At 39.7% G+C, this 21,373-nt stretch overlaps 1 protein-coding gene across 3 annotated transcripts; it reads left to right on the forward strand.

Annotated features, from left to right (window-relative positions):
* Positions 1 to 14: 14 nt before the first annotated feature.
* Positions 15 to 19,356, forward strand: GANC (glucosidase alpha, neutral C). 3 transcript variants are annotated; one of them, XM_015864330.2, is made up of 24 exons: positions 15 to 156; positions 1,032 to 1,094; positions 2,356 to 2,464; positions 3,347 to 3,474; positions 4,000 to 4,182; positions 5,238 to 5,283; positions 6,275 to 6,341; positions 7,643 to 7,739; positions 8,281 to 8,461; positions 9,286 to 9,439; positions 9,929 to 10,164; positions 10,549 to 10,675; positions 11,029 to 11,108; positions 11,491 to 11,634; positions 11,730 to 11,826; positions 12,165 to 12,266; positions 12,709 to 12,952; positions 14,482 to 14,546; positions 14,835 to 14,911; positions 15,694 to 15,768; positions 15,920 to 16,033; positions 16,578 to 16,690; positions 17,342 to 17,445; positions 17,635 to 19,356. In XM_015864330.2, the coding sequence occupies exons 1-24, from the start codon at positions 128 to 130 to the stop codon at positions 17,742 to 17,744; spliced, it is 2,745 nt and encodes a 914-aa protein (XP_015719816.1). In that variant the 5' UTR covers positions 15 to 127; the 3' UTR covers positions 17,745 to 19,356. The 3 variants fall into 3 exon arrangements, 2 of the variants coding, with proteins under 2 accessions (XP_015719816.1, XP_032301064.1); XR_001555609.2 differs by lacking the exons at positions 12,709 to 12,952; positions 15,694 to 15,768; positions 15,920 to 16,033; ... (1 more) ...; positions 17,342 to 17,445; positions 17,635 to 19,356; XM_032445173.1 differs by lacking the exons at positions 14,482 to 14,546; positions 14,835 to 14,911; positions 15,694 to 15,768; ... (2 more) ...; positions 17,342 to 17,445; positions 17,635 to 19,356 and having other exon boundaries at positions 12,528 to 12,810.
* The last annotated feature ends 2,017 nt before the right edge of the window (positions 19,357 to 21,373 follow it).

The raw sequence follows: 21,373 nt of genomic DNA on the forward strand, positions 1-21,373 counted from the left end.
GTGGGGCAGCGGGGGCGGAGCCGCTGCTCGGCTGGGCCCGGGTCCCGCCCGCTGCCCGGCGGGTCGCTCGGTGACAGATCGCGGCTCCGCGCTGCCGCGGGAAGGCCCGGCCCCGCACGGCGCCGCGATGGAGGCGGCCGCGCAGGGGGAAGCCAGGTAACGCCGCCTGGTAACGGCTCCTATGCCCGGCCTCCCTTCGCTCCCTGCTGTCCCTATCCACCGGGGTGGATAGCGGCGGCGGGCCCGGCCCCAAGGGCGGCCCAGAGGCGGCAGAAATGGGGGCAGGCCTGCGGCCGCCGGACCGCTGCTTCCCCCGGGCTCGTGGACGCGTGCAGCAGGAGGGAGGGCTGCATTGCTGGCATGGGTGGTCACCGTGAGGTCTGTGCCTCATACCCGGGTATGTTAAAGCTTAGTTCGCTTGTGACCAATTCGTCATGGCTGCCATCTGTGTTTTTTTAATGGTGTACGTATATCATCAGTAAGTATTTTATGAGCTTCAGCTCTACGTTTGTTGATACTAAAGCCTTGCTCTCTTCCGTGTGAGGCTGAACTCAGTGTACCAGGGGAAACGCTCTGATGACAGTCCGTTATTTCCGGCAAGCCAACTATTTTCTACTTTATAATCGGCCTGGAAGTTCTCTGGAAGTAATGCAGAACCATCTGCAGCCTCCTCCCTCATCGGGCCCTCTGCAGAGAGAAAAGGGCTGCAGCTTTTCTGCCAGTCCTGTCTGATTCTCCATTCTTAGTACTGGAACTTGTTCAACTCTAAGGGCTACAGTACATACAAAACTTGCCAAAAATAAAAAGAAAAGCCCTAAGAATTCACTTGTGTGAAAATTCAGCTCTGTTACTCACAGGTTCAACTGTTTACCAGAATTACTCAAGTTTAAAAGGAAGTGGCATATGCACACAACAGTTCAAAGTCCAGCATGTTTTATGTCACAGCTGTCTGAGCTCTGCTTAATCCCCACTGCTCTTGAGGATACCCGTCAACTCATGTGTCACATTTAAATGTTATATGCTCTTTCCAGCATTCAAGATGAAGCTGTGGACAAAAGCAACTTTAAGGAGTGCAGCCAGATTGCTTTCTACAGGTAAAGAGCAGAACTGTAGTGTAGGGTTTTGTATTTAAAGTTATAGGAAGTAGTTTCACATCTTTTTAATCACAGCAAGCTTGCTACTTTCAGGATGTACCTTACTGTGCCACTCACCTGTCAGCATGTGCTATTCAACATATTTTAAAAGGTGTAATCTCACCTCTGTCGTCTTCTATCCAGTGTTGCCTGGATAAAAAAGAGCGACTGACAGTTAATAGAGCAGTTAGCCACTTTTGTACTGCTTACAGTTTCAAATACTCTGTTCTGCAGGATGTAATGCTCTGAAACTCCAAACAGCGTTTTGCCAGTGGGAGCAGAGCTCCTCCTCTCACATCAGCCCTCTCTAGTCTGTCACCATTTTGACTTTAAGACGCCTCATTTCTCAGCAGGAAGTTGCCACACGTTACCAAGCCTCAGATCTTGTGTTTGCTCTACTTTTAAATTAAAATCAATTTTTTATGTGATTGCTCACATTTGTGCAATGTCTGTTTGCAAGGAAACCAAGTCCATTTATTGATTAAAAAAAAAAGCATCCCTTTAAAGAATTCTCAAAGATGCCCATCTTCAAATAATTAATTTATAGAACCTAACTCAGCAAGGAGAATCCTCCAGACACCTGATGGAGCCTTGATTTCAGGGTCTCTGTCCTAACAACATAATAAAGACCAAAAAGTGCAGTCAAAACTTGGTTGCAGCCCATCCAGTCCTTGGCCTCTCCTTCTGTTCCTGCTTTTAGTTCCACAGCTCAAGCACTGGGTCTTGCAAAAAAGATATGTCTCATTAGGTCCAGAAGTATCCCTTGAAAAGCATTCTCCTTGGTGTATATCCAGGAGTTTACAAACGTGTTGCTTTATTCCTATATAATGTAGAAGCTTCTCTCCGGAGAGAGGTGGAAACCAAGCAGTGGTATATGACAAAAAAAATTGAAAAATGGATTACTCAGCTGAAATTTCTGAGGTCCTGGAGAAAGGGGAATGTAACTGGGCAAATGAGATTTTGGTTACTTGAATTAAACCTGTTATTATTAGAAAACAAAACAATCAAAAAAACAAGGGGACAGTGATGGGTGAACAAATCCCCCTATTTTACATCTCCTTCATATACACCAGCGTGTGCTTAGAATTATATTCCATTTTATTCCTGATAATAATTGTTTGGGAAAAAAAAAAAATTAGGTGAAGATTTTATTATTACATTCCTATGTGTGATAGAAGCTACAACACTTAGGGAGACTGAAAATAATTTTCTGTCTTGACAGACGTCAGAAACTTCTACATCCTGGAAAATCCTTGTATCGAGCACTGTTGGATACAGTCACATTAAGTGACAAGAATGTCAAATTCCACATTATCCATGAGGAGAATAAGGTGAGATCTCATCTGGTAGAAGAGAGTCCTCACAGAACAAGGAGTGACTATCATCAGTAGGTTGGATAATGTTTGCAGAAGGTTTTGAGAGATTTCAGTGGTAGTTGCATAAAATATGATGCAAAGTGCCAGGCTAAAAATGTCCTTACTGGTCAGTATTCATCTGTTGACTTAAGGCAGAGCAAGAAGAATGCCATTGAAGACAGTGATGCTGATTGGCTTCTAGGTGAAAGAAAAAGACACCAGGCCAAAATTCTTAAGCCAGTCTTGTGACTTGGAGGAGAAATGATTCAGACAATGAAAAAACAGGGGAGGGGTGAGAACCCACAGGATGAAAATTCTGACTGCAGAGATTCCCCACAAGAGAATAAAATAAAAAAGAGTCATTTTGAACAAAGTCAGTGATGTTCCAGTTCCCAGAAGTGTAAAATAGCAAGTTTCACATCTTGATGAGTATGTCAGTATCACCTGTTTTCTTCAGTTGTCTTTCTGATGTGGTTCATCAGTGTAAGTTCCACTGTGAGTACCGGTGGACACAGATCATTGATGCTTTTGCAAAAAGCCCCCATCTTAATAGTTCCCTGCTACTTACGTTAATAGCACAGTAGTAAAATTATCCATACTTCAACATTAGTGCTTACCACCCATTTTCCTTGCTTGAAAATAAAGACTCCACCTAAAAAAAAAGAGTTGTTTCTTTGAAGCAGTAAAGCAGAGTTTGCTGGTGTGAATTCAGATGGATGGTAATCCATCTGCTTTGTAATACTAAAGAAAAGCAGGCATGTAGATTGGTTTTTTTTCCATACAATAAGTATCTGATGATGATGAGTGGAAAAGTTGATTTTTTTATCACTTCCAGTTTATCTATATTTTTGCTCCCAGGTTCTTCTACAAGTTGAAATCTATGAAATAGAAGGCAATATTTTTAGGCTTAAAATTAATGAGGCAGCTCCTCTCAGAGCAAGATATGAAGTTCCTGACGTTCTTATAAAGGAACCTGCCACTCAGAAGTAAGTGATGGGAAGATGATTTAGCACCTTAGTAACTTACACAGTCTTATTTGCAAAGTTGTTTTGCCATTTCTCTCATTTGTGCAACAGTACAGTTTTTTCTCTGCGGTATAGTTACAGAAAAAGAAAATTAAAATGTACATGTTTACATGCAAAAAATCATGCTAGATACAGAGGATAAAGCTTTGTCATACATATGAGAAACTTGACTCTATCTGACGCAGTGAAAAAGTAGCCTGCTCGTTATGTTGCATAATTTGTACCAAATGCATTACATGCAAATATGAAAGAAATGCATACCATGGGTAATTTTAATGGTTGTTCTCTAGCTACCTGCTGCACTGTGCAGTGAAGCCTGAACACAGCACTTACTTCTGGGGTTCTTCACCTCAACACAAGCCTCAAGGTTTTTATAATGTATAGAGATAGCCTCTACTCATCTTGTATTTCAGACTGTTATTTAGCTACAGTGGATTTCATGTACTGCTGGTTCATATAAAGCTGTTGTTGCTTTTTGTTTGCCAGACTCTCTATGTCCCAGAAGGAGGGAGGTGTTTTGGTGCTGACAAGTGTTAATGAGGACTACAAGCTTCGAGTCACAGCAAACCCTTTCCAGGCTGAGCTACAATTCAAGGATGAGACTGTTCTGAGCATGAATTCCAATGGGTTGTTATATTTTGAACATCTACAACCCCCTCCCTGTGATAGGTACAGTATCTTTTTATCCCACCATATACTAATTTGGCTGCAGCTGAAGGTAAACAATCCTATGGGAATTGAATATAATACAAGCTCTCATGCATTGAAATCTATAGAAATAAAAATCAATTAAATGCAAACTGTTTGGATCCTTCACAGAAGCCATATGCTCATGCTAACCACCTTTATTTGCCAATTCTTTAATAAACTGGTGTCTTGTTCTTGTCTTTCTTGAGAGTGAGCAATGGTAGTGTAACGTTCTTAGTTTTACCTCCATTTATGACTAAACTTGCTCCTTAGGTAAGTTTTGTTCACCTTATAAGCTAGTCAAGTAAGTTTTGTTTGAATTAAAATGTTCCAAGTACCTGCAAGAGCTTACAGGTCCGTCCCACTGCACAGTTCTGGAAGGTTGAGAAGCTACAGTGCAGAACATTGCATGGCTACTAAAAGAGCATAGCAAGTGTGTTACACATAAAAAGAATCATTTAAAAAAATTAATTAACAGAGAACCCCTAATTAAGAATAAAGACATGAGGATCTTCTGGGTGAGTAAAATGCTGGCACAGGTAGAAACAAATGTGAAAGCCAGAAGGATGAACTTAATTCAGGCAAGGAGTTAAGGTTATTTCAAGACACTGAATATTAAAACGATTTGCCAATTAAAGCTCTCAAGTATAACCTCAGTTTTCAGCATAGTTCAGCACCTCAAGACACAAGGAAACAGTCTCAAATTGTTTCAGGGGAGGTTTATATTGGATATTAGGGAGATTTTTTTCATAGGGTTATCAAGCATTGGAACAGGCTACCCAGAAAAGTGGTAGAGGCCCCCTCCCTAGAGGTATTTAAGAGATGTGTAGATATGGCATTAAGGGACATGGTTTAGTGATAGGACTTAGTAGGTCAGGTTGGTGGTTGGACTTGACAATCTTCAAGGTCTTTTCCAACCTACATGTGAAACGTCTGTATAATATTTAAAGTAGTACATAATGATACGTGAATTTTGTTTGAAATCTTTCCATATGTTAACAATAAATTGATTATTTCCATATATTTGTTTTCACTAGAAACCCTACAGCAGAAAATGAGGAGGCAGCAGGTGATTCCTCTAAGGTAACCCACACTTTCTCCAATTCCAGCATTAGTATTGTGTAGAAGAGGTAACAGCAAATAGAATCACATTTGTGATTTTTTCCCAAAAAGTCATTAACAGGCAAAGTAATCACCAGCCACTGCTGGGGACTTCCTGGGCCATTCATTCACATGAGATATGATTGTGACCAAAGGCCCCAACATCAACTATTCCTTTATGAGATGTATCTGATGTAATTTTTTCTTAGTGAAATTCAGAAAGGACCCAGTATTTAAGATAGAGATATTTTCCAAATCCATAGCTGAATTGAGGTTCATGTGCTTTACCAGGTTAATAAGAGGCACCAGTTAGGGTTTAAAATGTCTTTCTGTGGCCTTTTTATTTAGATAATTCTTTCTCTTTTGTTCTTCATTTAATTCAGAGTACAGGGAGTTTCCTGGTCATTTTAAAGATCTCTTTTCCTTTTAAATAGCATTTCAAAAGAAAGAGACCTATTTTGCAACAGTCCAATGATACACCTACACATACATCCATGCTTAGTACTGATGTAAGACTCCTTGTGGAAAAAGACCAAGTCATGACAGCACATATAGCACATAGCAGTTTTCTCAGAAGGCTGAGCTATGCCTATGATGTAATTTTATCCTCCCGTAGAGCAGATGGCTGCTTACTGCAATATCTGGTTAAAACTGGGAGGAGCTGTGCTGCTTTCAGTGTATTTGCTCCAAAGTCTGGACTCTGCCAAAGAGTGTGTTTGCTTTGGGGGAAACACACTGCTGCAGCAGAATATAAATAGCATTTTGCATTTACTTGTATTGGCCCTGTTTTGGGAAAAAAAAAAAAAAAACCAAAAAAAAAAACGAAAGGAAGAAAGAAAGAAAAAAGCAACAGACACCCCCAAAAAACAACAGTTAGTTAATAATATGTGAATCTCATCTGAATAAAGATATTTTTCTTAATACATGTTAAGAGCAGTTGCACTTACAGGCTTAGTTATTTCTGTTGATGCAGGATAATCAGGAGGATCTATGTCTCTGGCAAGAGAAATTTGGCAGTTTCTTAGATGTCAAAGCTCATGGTAAGTCTCAGCATAGTTCTGAAAACAGTTTTACTGCTTTGTACTTACCTTTGTACATTCATATTACCATTTAGCTACTTAACATTTATCAGTGTCTTCCTCACTCCTTTTAACTTTCTTATATTGTGTCAGTGGGTAACAAATTTGACAAAAGAACTGGAAGTATTCATTAGATTATTCATTAGATTCCTGATCAGGAGGAAGTGCATTAAATGTGACCCATTTCATCACCTGTGTACAATTTTGACACTGGCCAACTAATGTGTATTGTACTGTATGTCGTTGTTTCCTTTTTTTTAATGTATTGTCACATAACATTGATTTCACTTGTTCATTCTCATGACATATCACAGATCACGATAGCCAAGCAATAATTTTCACAGAGAACCTTTAAAAAGGGCTAAAAAGGAAAATACTGAGCAGGCTTAAGGGATATTAAGAAGGGTATTAATATCTGTGAGTCAGTAGCTCAGATGCCATTTAAATTATGGATTAAGAAAACTCATGTCCTTTTTCTGCCTGTGCAGCTGCATTAACTCTCATTTGGTTTGCTTTGTCTGTTAGTTATTTCTGTCATACAGCCTTCTATTGCAAATGGCACTGCCCAGCAACTGCAGTATGTTTCTTATTGTGACAAGGGCTTCTTCACAGTTGAGACACATAAAGGCAGGAGACTGTCACCCTTGTTCTTCATGCTGTATCTGATATATTAGGCCAGCAATATGATCGTGCTCCTTCTTAGTATTGGTGGAGTGAGCCACTGCTTGTCAGTCTCGACGATCTCTAGTCACCTCCCAGAATTTCCTCTGGATTGAGTAATGTGACACGATGTTATATTTGGCAGCAGCTCTCCTCCATGCTACTCATCTGGCTGAAGCTGAAGGGAAGAGTATTAGAAAACAAGCTACTCTAGCATTCATTTTGCTGTACCTCTGTGCCACTAAGCTTGCCTTGCTGGGGTAAAAATGAGATAAATCTAAGTAGCTTTACTACATAATAAAGGAGTTACCCATTATTACATGTTTGTTTTTCTGTTGTTACTGTGTTTGGTGGGTTTTTGTTTCTATTAAGGCAATTCATTTTATCTATTTAAGCACATAAAAACCAGAAGAATATAGAAAAGATTACCTCTGCAGTATGTAAGTTATTATGGAAGAAGCTGAAAGCAAGTTTGACATACCTAACTGTTAAAACTTGCTTATTTTTTTTATTTTTTACAATTAGATTGTTCTGCTTTGTTGCTTTCAGCAAAGCCTGAGAATGGAACTCTGTACTTTTCTGTTTTAATGTTGTTACCACAGGTCCTAGTTCTGTAGGCATGGACTTCTCTTTACATGGATTTGACCATCTTTATGGAATACCACAACACACAGAATCACTTCTTCTCAAAAACACAAGGTAAAAATGGCAAGTTGCATTACTGTAGAGGGGCATTGCAACACTGTCTCAATAATTTACTACAAACAGCTTTGTATTAAATATTTTATGCAATATGTATATTGTGTCGTGTATTCTAGTTTAATGATAGAGCAAATTGAACCATGGACTGTCCATAGGAAGTAGGTTGTTCTGCTTTACATTCTGCAACTTAATAAATGATCTCTTCTGTTCTCCCACAATTTTCCATGCCTTTTTTTTACTGCATGATTAGTCATATTCAAGCAGAACTTTTAAAGGAGCAGCTCTATGGGGGACAGAATTCAGAATTCATATTTTAGGGCTTGGACCAAAGGAGCAGTAGTCTCAGTAGCAGTAATGTTACTTGATTCAGATAGGTAGAACCAAACATGCTGTATTCTATGCTGTTCCAGGCTGCCCTGGGTGCTAAACAAAAGACTATCATACAGTGTGCTTGTGTTTATTTGAATTATAGTAGAGCTAAAATTGGCCTAGTGAAGGATGTTTATATCTAACAAACACATCTGTTTGTTTGTTGTAGTGATGGTGATGCGTACCGACTTTATAATTTGGACATCTTTGGCCACAAGATACATGACAAGACAGGTATTTATGGTTCAGTGCCACTTCTCATAGCACACAAGCCTGACAGAACATTGGGGATCTTCTGGCTGAATTCTTCAGAAACACTGGTGGATATTAATACAAAGGCAGTAGCTGAGGTGAGATTGGCCCACTTGTCTCAGAACTTAAGAACCACCAAAAACACCACAAGTTAGGGCCAACAGGGAGATGACAATGTTGTTGAAGATTTATCTATTGCTCCCTAATGAAAAATTGTCAGTCTCTTTGTTCTGTCCTTTCTACTACAAAATTTGTTGTATTAAAGCACTGAAAAGAACAGGTGATTTCTTTCAAAAGGCAAATTGTGGAACTTGTAACTTAATAGGTGTACAAGAGAAGGGAGAGAGGAAATATATGATGTTGGAGCAGAAATGTAAAAGGGTGGACCAAACCTTGACTTCTTTTTCAATTTGAGAAATTTTATGGAATTTTTAAATTATTGGAGTTGACACATATCAGCTCAGCCAGCTCATATATCTGTGGAATGTAGTTGGCCTACAGGAAACAAGAAGTTCAGGAGATAAGCTCAAGTCTTGAAGCACAAATTTCTATTAAAATTGAAATAGTGAAAAAAAATTTGCTTTATTTCAACACTTGATTATGTTGTTAAAATTATTAGTTTTCTTTGTTAGCGAATGATTCTAAAGATCCTGCAGCAAATGTGCTGTGAGATTATATTCTAATTACAGAAACTTTGTAATTCTTTTGCCCCTCCTTATCTATTTTCTGCCATCTTTATTTTGTGTAACTGATATGCAACACAAAGGATTTGTGAACAATATATAATATACTTGAAGTGCTTACTCCTAGTATCTGCCAGATATGTGTTAGTGGTAAGATTTTATTGGTTTCCATCTTAGGCTTTTCAGTGAACAAAAGCTTGATAGCAAATGACTCAGCTTTGCCTTGGTTTCCTTTAAAGCACATACCCACCGAATCTGCTGCAGATATTTCTAAGCAGAGGGCAGTGCCTCTAACCGATGTGCGCTGGATGTCAGAAAGTGGAATCATTGATGTTTTTCTGCTGATGGGACCCACAGCATTTGATATCTTCAAGCAGTTTGCACAACTGACAGGTACTAACTCAAATCATTACAGCAGATTTACATTGGAGAATCTCTGAGGAACTTATTGTACTCAAGTTTAACTTGATGATTGTGGCTCCCATTCAGCTGCAGATGTTCTGTAATTCCATGATTATTTAGTTGCTTGCATTAATTACAGTTAAGCTCATCTGTAATATTTTTACATTAGGAAGAAAAAAAAAGAATAAAATTATTTTGTTTACTGGAATAATTTTTCAGTGTCACCGAACAAGAAATACCTTCTCTGTCATGCATTATCATTACAGCTTTCTGGCTGTTAAGCTTGTTGTAATCATTGTTATTTCAAGATTTCAATCACTTGGGTATGAGAAACATGCTCTAGTCACAAATTCCAGGCCAGAATTCCCTGTATGCAGACAGCTACATATTAATCATGGCTCTTAAATTAACTTTCATAGTCTGTAGATAAAATCCTGAAAAGCATTAACAGTATTAGCTTCATTCATGTACTCTTCCTAGGCACTCAAGCACTACCTCCCCTCTTTTCTCTGGGCTACCATCAGTGCCGGTGGAATTATGAAGATGAACAAGATGTCAAGACAGTTGATGCGGGTTTTGATGAACATGACATTCCTTATGACGTGATATGGCTGGACATAGAACATACAGATGGCAAGAGGTATTTCACCTGGGACAAGAAAAAATTCCAGAACCCCAAGAGAATGCAAGAACTTCTCAGGAAGAAAAAACGCAAGGTATATAATATACCAGAAAGGAAGAAAGTATTCATATGCAGTGTAAAGTTACCCAGTCAGCTTTAACCAAAGTATTTCAGATACTGGAAAACTACAACAGAGTAAATTAGATTGTGTTGCAGTATGGTGGTGCTTCCAGTGGGCATTTTTTTTAATCCTGCTTCTCATGCCATTGTATTATTTCATAGTTTGTCCTCTACCCTTGAACATGAGGCCAGGTTTGACCCCTTTGAAGCTCCATATTACGGAAGCAGCCCAGTACTGAACTTAACGCGAGCTTTCACCACTGGTAGTTTCTATGCATGCCTTTTATCAAGTAAAATATTACTGTTTTACTCAGTACAGTCAATGTTAATAATGCATTTTATTTTCTTATTTTGGCAGCTTGTCGTCATTGTAGATCCCCATATTAAAGCTGATCCTATGTATACCCTGTATTCACAGGGGAAGGAAAAGGGTTATTTTGTGAAAGACAGGAATGGAAAAGATTTCGAGGGAATCTGTTGGCCAGGTAAAAAACAAAACAAAACAAATCTGTTCCATTTCCTCATTTTAGAATCTGTTCATTCTAAAACTTTTACAGAATTGGGAGCCACTAAAGTAGAATTAACTTCTCATAATACTTCTATTTCTGTAGTTATTCATTATTTCTTTGTGGTTTCTTTGGCTTTGTACATTCATGTTCTAATTGGCTCAGCTGTACAGCTTTCTCTGCTGTGTCTGTTGGCTTTGCAGGTGGTGCCATTGCTCATAGCTAGAAACAATCATACTGTTGCTCATTGTAGAAAGCACACTGTATTGAGGTAGAAAGATAACACAAGATCTTGAAATAAGTTAAATAACTGGAATCTCCTACATCCACAGGTTCCTCTCACTATCTGGATTTCACCAATCCTGAAGTGCGAAAATGGTATGCAGATCAATTTGCCTTCAAAACATACAAGGTGTGTATCTATTTACAATGATCTACATGTACCAGAAAATCTAAAAAATGGGGAAAATAAAGAAGAGAAACTACTAGCTAAGCAAATTGGTGGCTTTTGTAGTTGTGTTATTATTATGTACAGGAAAGTATCTTGGTAAGCTGAAATACTGTACAAGGATTTTCTCCATGGACTTATTTACTGGATACCCATATTCCACCACTGAAACTGCTTACTTACCTGTAGTAGTAGATGGACAGAATGGAGTCATTTTTGCAACCCATCATCTAGCACAGCCCTTGCATTCCCGTGTATACTACAATGCCAACACAGAAGGGGTGATATAGGCATGCTCTCCTGTAGCTCATGGTCACATCACCTTGACCTTGCAACTCTGTCATAGGGGTCCACTAATATCCTCTTTGTGTGGAATGACATGAACGAGCCATCAGTTTTCAAAGGGGCAGAGCTAACAATGCAGAAAGATGCTGTGCACTACAACAACTGGGAGCATCGGGAACTGCACAACCTCTATGGATTCTACCAGGTAGAGTATCAGGAGGCAAAGAGCTAAAAAGGTGGTTTATCAAATATCTTCATTGTAGAGCTCATTCTCTGAACTTTTATGTTCTTGATTTTCAGCAAATGGCAACTGCTGAAGGACTCATCAAACGTTCTTCTGGAAAAGAGAGACCATTTGTTCTCACACGATCTTTCTTTGCTGGATCACAGAAGTATGGTAAGCAAGGACTGGCTGCATGCCTTCCCTATTGGTTTGCTTTCTTCAGCTTGGCATGTAATAGTAAGTCTAGAGAAGACAGAAACTGTCTTAAGAGTGCAAATTATTAAAATGAAGAAGCTCAGGAAAGGTTGGCAAAGCACACTCAAGTAACAATCTGTATCCTGTGACAAAACACTGTGCACCTTTTTGTATAATTCAAGATCATGCATGTAATATAAAAAAGGTTACGATGAACAATAGTTCATGACCATTCTTGTTTTCTTTCCTTAATTACAAGCATAAACTGAATTGTAAACCCAGCTTTCCTATGTAATCCTGAAACTGAGTGTTTTCAGGGGCAGTGTGGACCGGAGACAACACAGCGGAGTGGGGTTACCTGAAAATCTCCATTCCAATGCTTCTCACCATCAGCATGGCAGGGATTTCATTCTGTGGAGGTAAGGTATATGGCTGAAGTTGCTCACCATGCATCCACTAGTGCCACCAGGCTTCAACAATCCAGTGCGTTTCCAGGCAGATTCACAGATGAATCTGGTTCAGAAACTAAAAACCTGTCTCTCACCATCGCTTCTCCACTTAGTCTTTCTGTAGTGTTTGTGACTTGGAACAGAGATCTCTAGGTGGTGGTCTGTAGCATCACTGTAGCAGTCTTTGGAGGTGCAAGCCCTCCTAAAACTCTCTTGCTATTTTTATTAAAGGATAATTTCTTGCCTCAGTTTTCCACTCCTAATTGGACAAGCGGCTATCCAACAGCAGAACCGCAAGTACACTGTGAAATTCATGAATTTATATACTTGGAATGCTTATTAGAGGAGAACTTCAAATTCTTCAGAATAATTTCCAAAAATGTGTATTTTTATTTGTCTGCGCAATATCTAGCTGATGTGGGAGGGTTCATTGGAGATCCAGAACCAGAATTACTTGTTCGCTGGTATCAGGCTGGAGCCTACCAGCCCTTCTTCAGAGGTCATTCTAACATGAAGAGCAAACGGCGAGAACCGTGGCTCTTTGGGGAGAAGAACACCCAGATCATCAGGGAAGCCATTAGAGAGCGCTACGTCCTCCTGCCATACTTATACACACTGTTCTATCGGGCACACACAGAGGCTGAACCAGTTATGAGGTAAGCACGTAAGTCAGGAAGCTAGTGATTATCCTTAGGAAGCCACTGAGAGGAGGGAACTTAAATCACTGTTTCATACATTTGTGACTACTTCAATAGTTTGAAGTCTAAATTCTATTTTGCTGTCTGCAAGCCTTGATAAGCTTACCAGAGGAAACTAAACATCATTCTTATTAAATTACACTTGAGACACACTAACTCACATACAGTCTTCAAAATTGTTTTTAAAGAACTGTGGACTCCAAACTTCTCATAATAAAGAACATTGTCTGGTATTCCAAACCACACTTAAAACCGTGCTTAGTAGGCTCTGAAATTGCTGGCTTAAAAACATAAAGGCCATTTTGCTGCTTATGAAAGCACTTGTTACTGCTGTATTGTTGGTGTTATAAAAACTTACTTCATATTGATAACTCGCTTATTTATCTCTGTAGTATATTTTAGCATTTCTCTTTTAGTAGAAAATCTAGTAATCTAGAACAGAAATGAAGTTAGCAAATGAGCTTTTGTTCTGCTGCTATTTAACTTATAAGAAAATTTCACAGTGGTATTAAACGCAGCAGTCCTTTCAGCAAGAGATAAATGTCATCCATTACTCTGGGATTACTGTGCCTTTGAATTTGCCCTTAGAGTTCTCCTTTTCCAGCACATCTACCTTTACCCATTATTATGCAAATAAAACACACCTAAGTTTAAATATATATATATATATGTATGTATGTATTTTTGAAGGGGATTGAGTATTTTTAGAGTTTACAGTGGTTTGCATTACAGATATTGCTTGGGCATCTGTCTGCACATATGTAGATGTAGAAGCCCCTGTTACACACACTGGCAGACAGCAGGCTTCTGTCTTTTTTGAAACAGGTACAAAATTAGAGAGGAAGTGTGGTATTTTTCTCAGAGCGTGTCTCATCAGTGAATACATGGCCAGCGGGGCTGTAGTGAACAAGTGGAGGTTTATAAGTAACATGTGAGACAGACTTACTTTGTAGGGAAACCACAGAGAGCTGCTGCAGACTATCTCTGACTTGAATAAGCTCTTTCTGTCAGAATCTCTCAAAACAAACTATACACATCTATTATGTATCTAGATGACTATTGCACTTCTCTTTTTTGAGAAAGGCTGAAGTTGAACTTTTAGAGCAGGTGTTCCAGTGTGTGACCAGGAGACATGCTACAAAACAGAGCAGAAAGGACTTGCTCAGGGACTACGTCATCAAGTGTCAGCATTGCTGGTAGAAAGGCTCATCCATCTCTGCCTTGCTAGAGGGAAGGCATCTATAATGCAGGTTTGCAAAGAAGAAGGCAGCAATGAAGAAAGTGAGGCTGCCGGAGGCCAAACCATAGGTATTTTGGAGTGCACCTTAAAGTGGTATTTTAAGTCACGGAATAGGACCTTGCTCTATCTTCAATTCTTAATAGCTTTTAAGAAAAGGAAAAAGTGGAGCCTGAAAAAACCAGCAGGCCTTGAACAGGGTGGTGGGAAAGGAGAAACTAACTGAACTCCACTGTCTGTCTTTCTTTAGGCCTCTCTGGATAGAGTTCCCAGAGAAATTAGAAACTTTTGGAGTGGAAGATGAGTACATGCTAGGTAAGCCTATGTGGCTGGGTGTGCAGTACAGCCCAGCTGCATAACAGTGCTGCTGCAGAATGAGACCTGAGCAGTCATCAACTCCTTATATGCCTTTTTTTCCCTAGTACAAAGTGAATGCACAGTATGCTCAAGTGAGTGTGATGTGGCTCAAGCAATCCCTTAAAATGAATATAGGAAGCTGACAACCCCACTCAAAACCAGAGCAGACTGCTGCTGCTGCTGTGATGAGATGAGGCTTCAGGCACCACATCAATCACTTATTGCCATGTTTATGCTTTTCTACAGGAAATGCTTTGTTGGTGTATCCAGTCACAGACAAAGAGGCCAAGGCAGTGAATGTTCTGCTTCCAGGCTCAAAGGAGGTGAGGATGATACAAAGCTGCTCAGCTTTTCAGCCCATGGAAATGTTTTTGTACAGCAACCTCCCAGCTCCCCATCTCATAACTGCTGTGCACTGCCACTACACCAGCCATTCTGTGCCGCTCTAAGCCTTCCTTTTCCACAGGATGGCACTGTGATCCACTCCTACACTGACTACTTGGCTGCAGCAGCTAAGTGGAAGAAGGGAAGGAATCTGGCAAAAAAAGTTCAGAAGGGAAAGAATGATTGAGGTTTAACCCTAGAGACAAATGAAAGCAGTGAAGGGAAGTGTGAGAGACTGCAGAGCTTTGTTAATGAACTAAAGGGCACTATAATTTTTTCCTCCATATAAGAAGAAAAATAGACTTCATCTGAAGTAGTTAAACCTGTTGGCAAAAGCAATGCATGGGAAGTTTCAGGTGTAGGTCTTTAGGTCTTTTTTGTTTTTTTTTCACTTCAATATAAATACACTCATTCTGGAACAGAACATTTGTAGTCCAAAAGGAAAAAAAAAAAAAGAATTGTTTTGAACTACCAGATGCTTTAAAACATGCAAGATGTTCTGCAAGCTGTAGAAAAGATAGGTTTATTTTTTGCCTTGGGGAAAGAATAAAGTTTCATTACTATCCAAGGTTATTGAACTTAAAAAGTAAATGTAATTTCTTGCACATTAATTAGGTTGTTAGGGATAGTGAAAGTCAGAGATGAAGTAAAAAATAACTATCTGCAAAGGGAACAGATCTTGCCATGTACCTCCTGCTCATTCTCTTTTCATTTTTCCTAGGTTTGGTATGATTTCAGAAAATTCAAACGAATGGAAGATCAAGGCACTCTGAAGATCCCAGTAACACTGGAGAATGTACGTTAGTTGAATAGTTTGCTTTACGTGCTTGCAGTAAAAGTTCCGTTCTGAGATTTGCAAAGAAAAAAACTTAAGATTTTCTGGTTGCCAGTTAGAATTGTATGATCAGAGTTATATGAATGTTTCTATGCTGGCCTTGTTTTGGCAGATACCCATATTCCAGCGAGGGGGCACTGTGATACCTCTTAAGACTGCAGCTGGAAAATCCACTGAATGGATGACAAGTATTTCTTATGAGCTCCGCGTGGCACTGAACACAGAGGTACCTTAAAATAATGTTCTCCTTACAAACTTGTCTTTTGCCACGTTTATCCTAAAGGTGCTTCCAATGGCCCTCTAATGTTTCTGCTGGTGAGGGCTCCCTTCTCCCTCCCTGTGTTCCCTCAGAGTGGAACTGTCAGAGCGCAGCATGGGCAGAACATTTTTCTGACTTTTCTCAGCCCTCCACAAGTCCTTTGGAAGAAGAAGAAGAAGCAGAGAATTGTCAGGGCACAAACTTGTTGGACGTGTAGGTAGAAGTTCCCACACAAGTGTCCTTTCTAACAAATGAAGTGACACCTGGCACCTAAATCAGCTTGCAGAACCAGAATGTCCAAGTCTTCGAGCACACTCAGAGCTGGACTCCCTGAACCTTCTGGAAATACAAGTAGCTAAAAAAGCAAACAAACAAAAACCACATACACACACAAAAAAAAACCCACAACCTTTGCTATGAAGCATAACGCATAATGAAACATTATTTTATGTTTCTTTGTGTAATACTAGAAGGTGCCATTAGCTTGGACTCCATCTGTTGTGTTTCACAGGCCTGTGCAGTAGGTGAGCTCTACCTGGATGATGGACATTCATTTCAGTATCTCCACAAAAAGCAGTTCCTGTACCGAAAATTTGCTTTTCACAAGAACATTCTCTCTTCCAGGTAAGAACAACAGAGGCAGATAGAAGCCACCCAGCATACATACTATCAGTGGAAATGTCTTGTAAACATGGAAATATTAGTCTTACATATTGATTAGTGAAGCTCCCAGAATAGCAGTAGCTACTGAAGAAATCCTAGAACTGCCACTTTTAGACTTTTACTAATGAAGTCTATTGCCCACAGGGCTGTGTGGTGCAGATTGAACTTCAAGGCATTTCATTACCATCTTCAGTCTCAAAAATATGCAGTAGTTAGTTGGTTTTCAAACTACAACATTTAGAAGCAGCAAAGCTGTAGGCTACTTAAATGATGCAGGTGAAAGCATGCTTCAAATCTGAACATCTTCAAATTTAAAGATAGAAATGAAGCATGTTGCTAAATTACTTGCAAATCTAGAAGTTACAGGGGAAAAAAAAAGTCATTTAGATGAATAATGTAACATTCTGATTGCCCCCCAAAATGAAAATTTGACTTTCATCCTAGTTTTTTAGAGCAGAAAAATTGTACTTGTTTCACAGGAGAGAGGTAAATAGAGGAAAGGAAATTGGCTTAGAGAACTTTCTGGGTAAGACTGAAGTAGAACTTTCCTAGTGTAACGCTGAACTTCTAGTGATGTACAGTAAGCACACAAAATATTGTTCTTTGTTTCAGCTGCACAGATGAGAGCGGGCAATACCGAACCACATGTGTAGTCGAGCGGGTGGTATTTCTGGGACTTGGACAACAACCCACTGTTGTGACAGCCTGTTCCAAGGGTAATGGACCAAATTTCATTTTCATACATATAGTTATTCTTGGCACATTTTACTACTGTTTGTTTTGTGTTCAGTCCTTTCCAACAGTGGTAGAGATGGTCTGAATTAAAAACTGAAGGGATTCACGTATAACTGTGTTTCAGAAGGGTTATTCCTAAATCATATAGTAAGTTCTCTTCTTCTTCCTAGGTGGGAAAGAAAAAGAAGCGGTTTTCACATACGATACGAAGACTGCTGTGCTGATTCTGGAAAATTTAGCCCTGAGAGTTGACAGTGACTGGGAGATTTGCATCAAGTGAAAGACGACAACTTCTTCAGATAATTCATTGAGAGGTTAAGGGGAAATCAGTCTCAAAGACTGAAAGCGTTCACTTGAATCCAGTCAAATGAAGGAATATATTTCCCATCCACCCACCCCCAAAGTAACATTTCTTACAATTTTCCTTTTAAAACATTGATTTAAACTTGGATAACTCTTCTGTCTGGCAAAATAATAGCGCTGTGATTGTCTGTGGAGGAAAACTATGGAGTATTTGTTCTAGTCTAGCTTCAGTTAGGCTTTAAGAGTATGGTCAGTGTTTACTTACACCAAAAAAATCATGAACTGATTGTGTGAAATTGTGGCTTATTTGCATAGGGTTTTTTGTAAGGATTTAGAAATCCCACCTTTCACAGCTTAGAGCACTTGAGGAAAGCAGTATCATACCTGTTTAACAGACATCATCTGAGCTCTGCCTGCGAAAGCTGCCTTGTGAAAAATGAACTCAGAAGGCCACCCACCATGGTTACAGACACTTCCTCTTTCCATTCCTAATGACCCTACAGAATTCTTCAGTCTGCACAAGAAATTAAACAACAGGCTAGCTGAACAATTTGGTCACCAGGCTTTGGATAAGTGGTGCCAATCAGCTGAGAGTGCAAAAGTCTCTCCAATAGCTCACTTTTGATAACGTAGATGTCTATGGCAATGGTAGCAGTTTGGGGCAGCAACTGGATTCCCATGGAAATGTTTTGTCACAGCATTGCTTCCCTTTTTCTGCCAGAGTTACTTTAAAAATGGGTTTGTTAGGAAAGAATTGGCCTCTTTTGAATGATTAAATGTCCTTGGTTAAAGTTAGCCTGGTGAAGCAACATCCTTCCGTGGAACTCTGCTCCTCCTTTGAGCTTTTGCTAAGCCCTGGCTTCCATTATGCTTAGTTTAGCAATTTCCTGATCAGCTTTTGGTACCCAGCTAAGATTTGAGCTTGGTAGATGGCAATGAAAAAGGCAGAAATTATTTCTTTTATCACAGTAAGGAAATATTTTCCTCAGTGAATCCTTAGGAAAAGAGAAGGATAGACACAATTTTTGTCCACTGAAGGGAACACAGTAATACATTTGTACTTGTCCCCTACTCTTCGTACTAAGCCCTCTCATTGCTTGGTCGGTCATTCCCACCTGCTGCTGTTTGTCCTCCACAGGACAGATTTCTGGGAATAACAGCATGAGAGCAAATGGTGACAACTACATGGCTGAGCACCAAGTGCAGCTTGTTTCCCACCAGACCCTAAGCTTCCTTCTTTTTTCCTTTTTAATTCTATAGAGCTCTTTTTCAACTCTTTCTAGCAGACACTCTGAACCTCCACTCCAGGAGCTGGGAACGAGCAGCCTGGCTGCTGTGCTTAATGAAGACAAGTTAATCCAGATGGAACTGTAGCAGATAGATCTTTTACATCTGTAAGAAGAGAGACAAACTGTTTTTGAGACAGACTCTATTTTTCTATCAGCTTCTAAAGCTTTGATTGATAATGGCTTCTTTTATTTGAACATAGTGATGCTGACAGGGTGTAATTATCGTCTGGGGCGTTTTAATGAAATGTTTTAACTAATATTTCTGAAGTTTGAAAGCGAAATAAAGTAACAGCAAAGCGAGTTATGTGCCGTGATCTAATCTTTTTACTGTTGAGCATTACTTAAAAGTGTGCTTTGAATTGAATGTGAGTAAAGCAAATGATTGAATGTTACACTGTGACCCTCAGTAAATCTGCACTGATGTAAGTACTCGTAAGTCAAATGTTCAGTGTTACAACAAGCCTGACTTTTGAGGGTTCTGACAGGAATTATTTGCACAAAACCTTATTACAGTTAGGCCTCTAGATAATAAAGCTAAATAAATTTCAGCAAATATCGTTTACGTTGACGTTCGTAGTGACTTGCATACTTTTCCATGTATTTTTTCATAAATGAAGAAATGAATTAATGCTTTACCTCTCTACAAAAAGTAATTGAATTCAGATATTGGAAACGACTAGAGATAGAGCTTCATAAAAATTGCATTGAATGTCACTGAACATCTGTAAAGAGTGATGTTGGGTTAGAAGTATAACACACTAAGGGCATGCCCACCTGCCCTTTCTCCATCCCAGAAAAAGCAAATGCATTAAAACATTACTAATATTCCACTTGATCCTTCTCTGCAGCCCACAGGGAATTTGTCAATTATCACACATGTGCTACTGCTGCCTTTCTTTCCAGAATACAGCTCTTCGTTATATATGGATGAATGTATTGAGCAAGAAGGGAGAAAAGAAAGAAAAAAACCATACACACAGGCTCCATAATGAATGTTGTTTTCTTAAGCTGTGCAGTGTGAGGCCCTTGTGTTTCACCACTTGCACTGCACTTGTAATATCCTGGAAAGTGTGACACATATCTGCCGAGCTGTCATGCAAAGCCATGTCAAAGGTGAGACCTGCAGTCCTCACATCTGAGTGCAGTGAAGAAGTCATCAATTCTGCAGCTGGACAGCCCAGCCTGCCTGAAGCAACTGCACTCCTATTTCCACAATCAGATCAGTCCTTTCTGCATGCCCTGTTGGCTCAAGAAGCTTCTCTTCATGATTTAAAAAGATTTAGGCCACCATTTAGTGATGAAGGTTAGAGTACTCCTAGAGATTGCTCAAGCTTGTTAACTATATTACCTTCTTCAGAGGTTGCCCTAGCAAAGTTCTGAAAGGGGACTAATGAGCTGTAGACTTTCTGTGCTGTTCTCAATTTGAAGCCAGTAAACCAAGGAAATAGCTGAGAAAAAAAGAACGTGTGCTTTGGCAGCATAGCATAGTACTAGAGCATAAGGTCAGCCAGAGTCCAGATACCAGTGTCGTTAGACAAAAATAGCACTGATGTCACCTTGTGATTTCAGACTTCCCAATCAAAGACTGTGAAGGCTTAGAGGGCTTTTCTTGACATACAGGCACTGTCAGCTTTTAAAGAACACTGGGGGAAGAGAAAGGAGCTGTGTTTCAATAAGAGCAACTTGACTTTCTTTCACAGAAACTGAATTTGTCCCTGTGAATAAATGTGCCAAGTCAGATACTTCATCTAAGACTGGCATATCCTAACACACACAGAATGTCTCAATTTCTGCACCGAGCCCTTAAGAAATTTCATGGTATGAAAAAGGACCGTTTTTACATGGGAAGTAGGTATGGTGAGTGAATCTCAGCCCTGGCCAGCTGCTCCATCTGAGGCAGCCTGCAGAATCCAACCCCCACCTGAGAGGTGTTGAACAGACCTCAGTAGCAACGTTACCTTTTTTGTTATTAGGGCTGCATCTTCAGATAACTGGCTCTATAAAATACACCTTTTCTGTAGCAAAAGGCAGAAACAACAACCAAGTACAATAACCCATAAGGAGCACCAGGACTAGCACGCTAGTTAGGAGTACTCCATAAATGTGTTCTCAGACCAGTGGGAGCTCAACTTCCAGCCTCACTGTTTTTCTCTGCTTAAGGAAGAATGAACTGCGTGCACCAGGAGTCAGCCTACACACAGCTCCTGGCCTGGGCACAAACTTCACAGCGGACTGACACCCACGCTAACCCCCTCCCTATCATTTTCCCTCTCTCTCACTCTTTGCTGGTAGATATTTTTAGATTTCACTGGTTAAA

The sequence above is a fragment of the Coturnix japonica genome, chromosome 5, assembly GCF_001577835.2.
Source record: "Coturnix japonica isolate 7356 chromosome 5, Coturnix japonica 2.1, whole genome shotgun sequence".
Lineage (NCBI taxonomy): Eukaryota > Metazoa > Chordata > Aves > Galliformes > Phasianidae > Coturnix > Coturnix japonica.

Coding starts and splice junctions, on each gene's coding strand:
- GANC (XM_015864330.2), top strand. CDS start 128: ATGGAGGCGGCCGCGCAGGGGGAAGCCAG. Junction 10,676..11,028: donor CGAGGGAATCTGTTGGCCAG/GTAAAAAACAAA, acceptor CTACATCCACAG/GTTCCTCTCACTATCTGGAT. Junction 17,446..17,634: donor TGTGACAGCCTGTTCCAAGG/GTAATGGACCAA, acceptor TCTTCTTCCTAG/GTGGGAAAGAAAAAGAAGCG.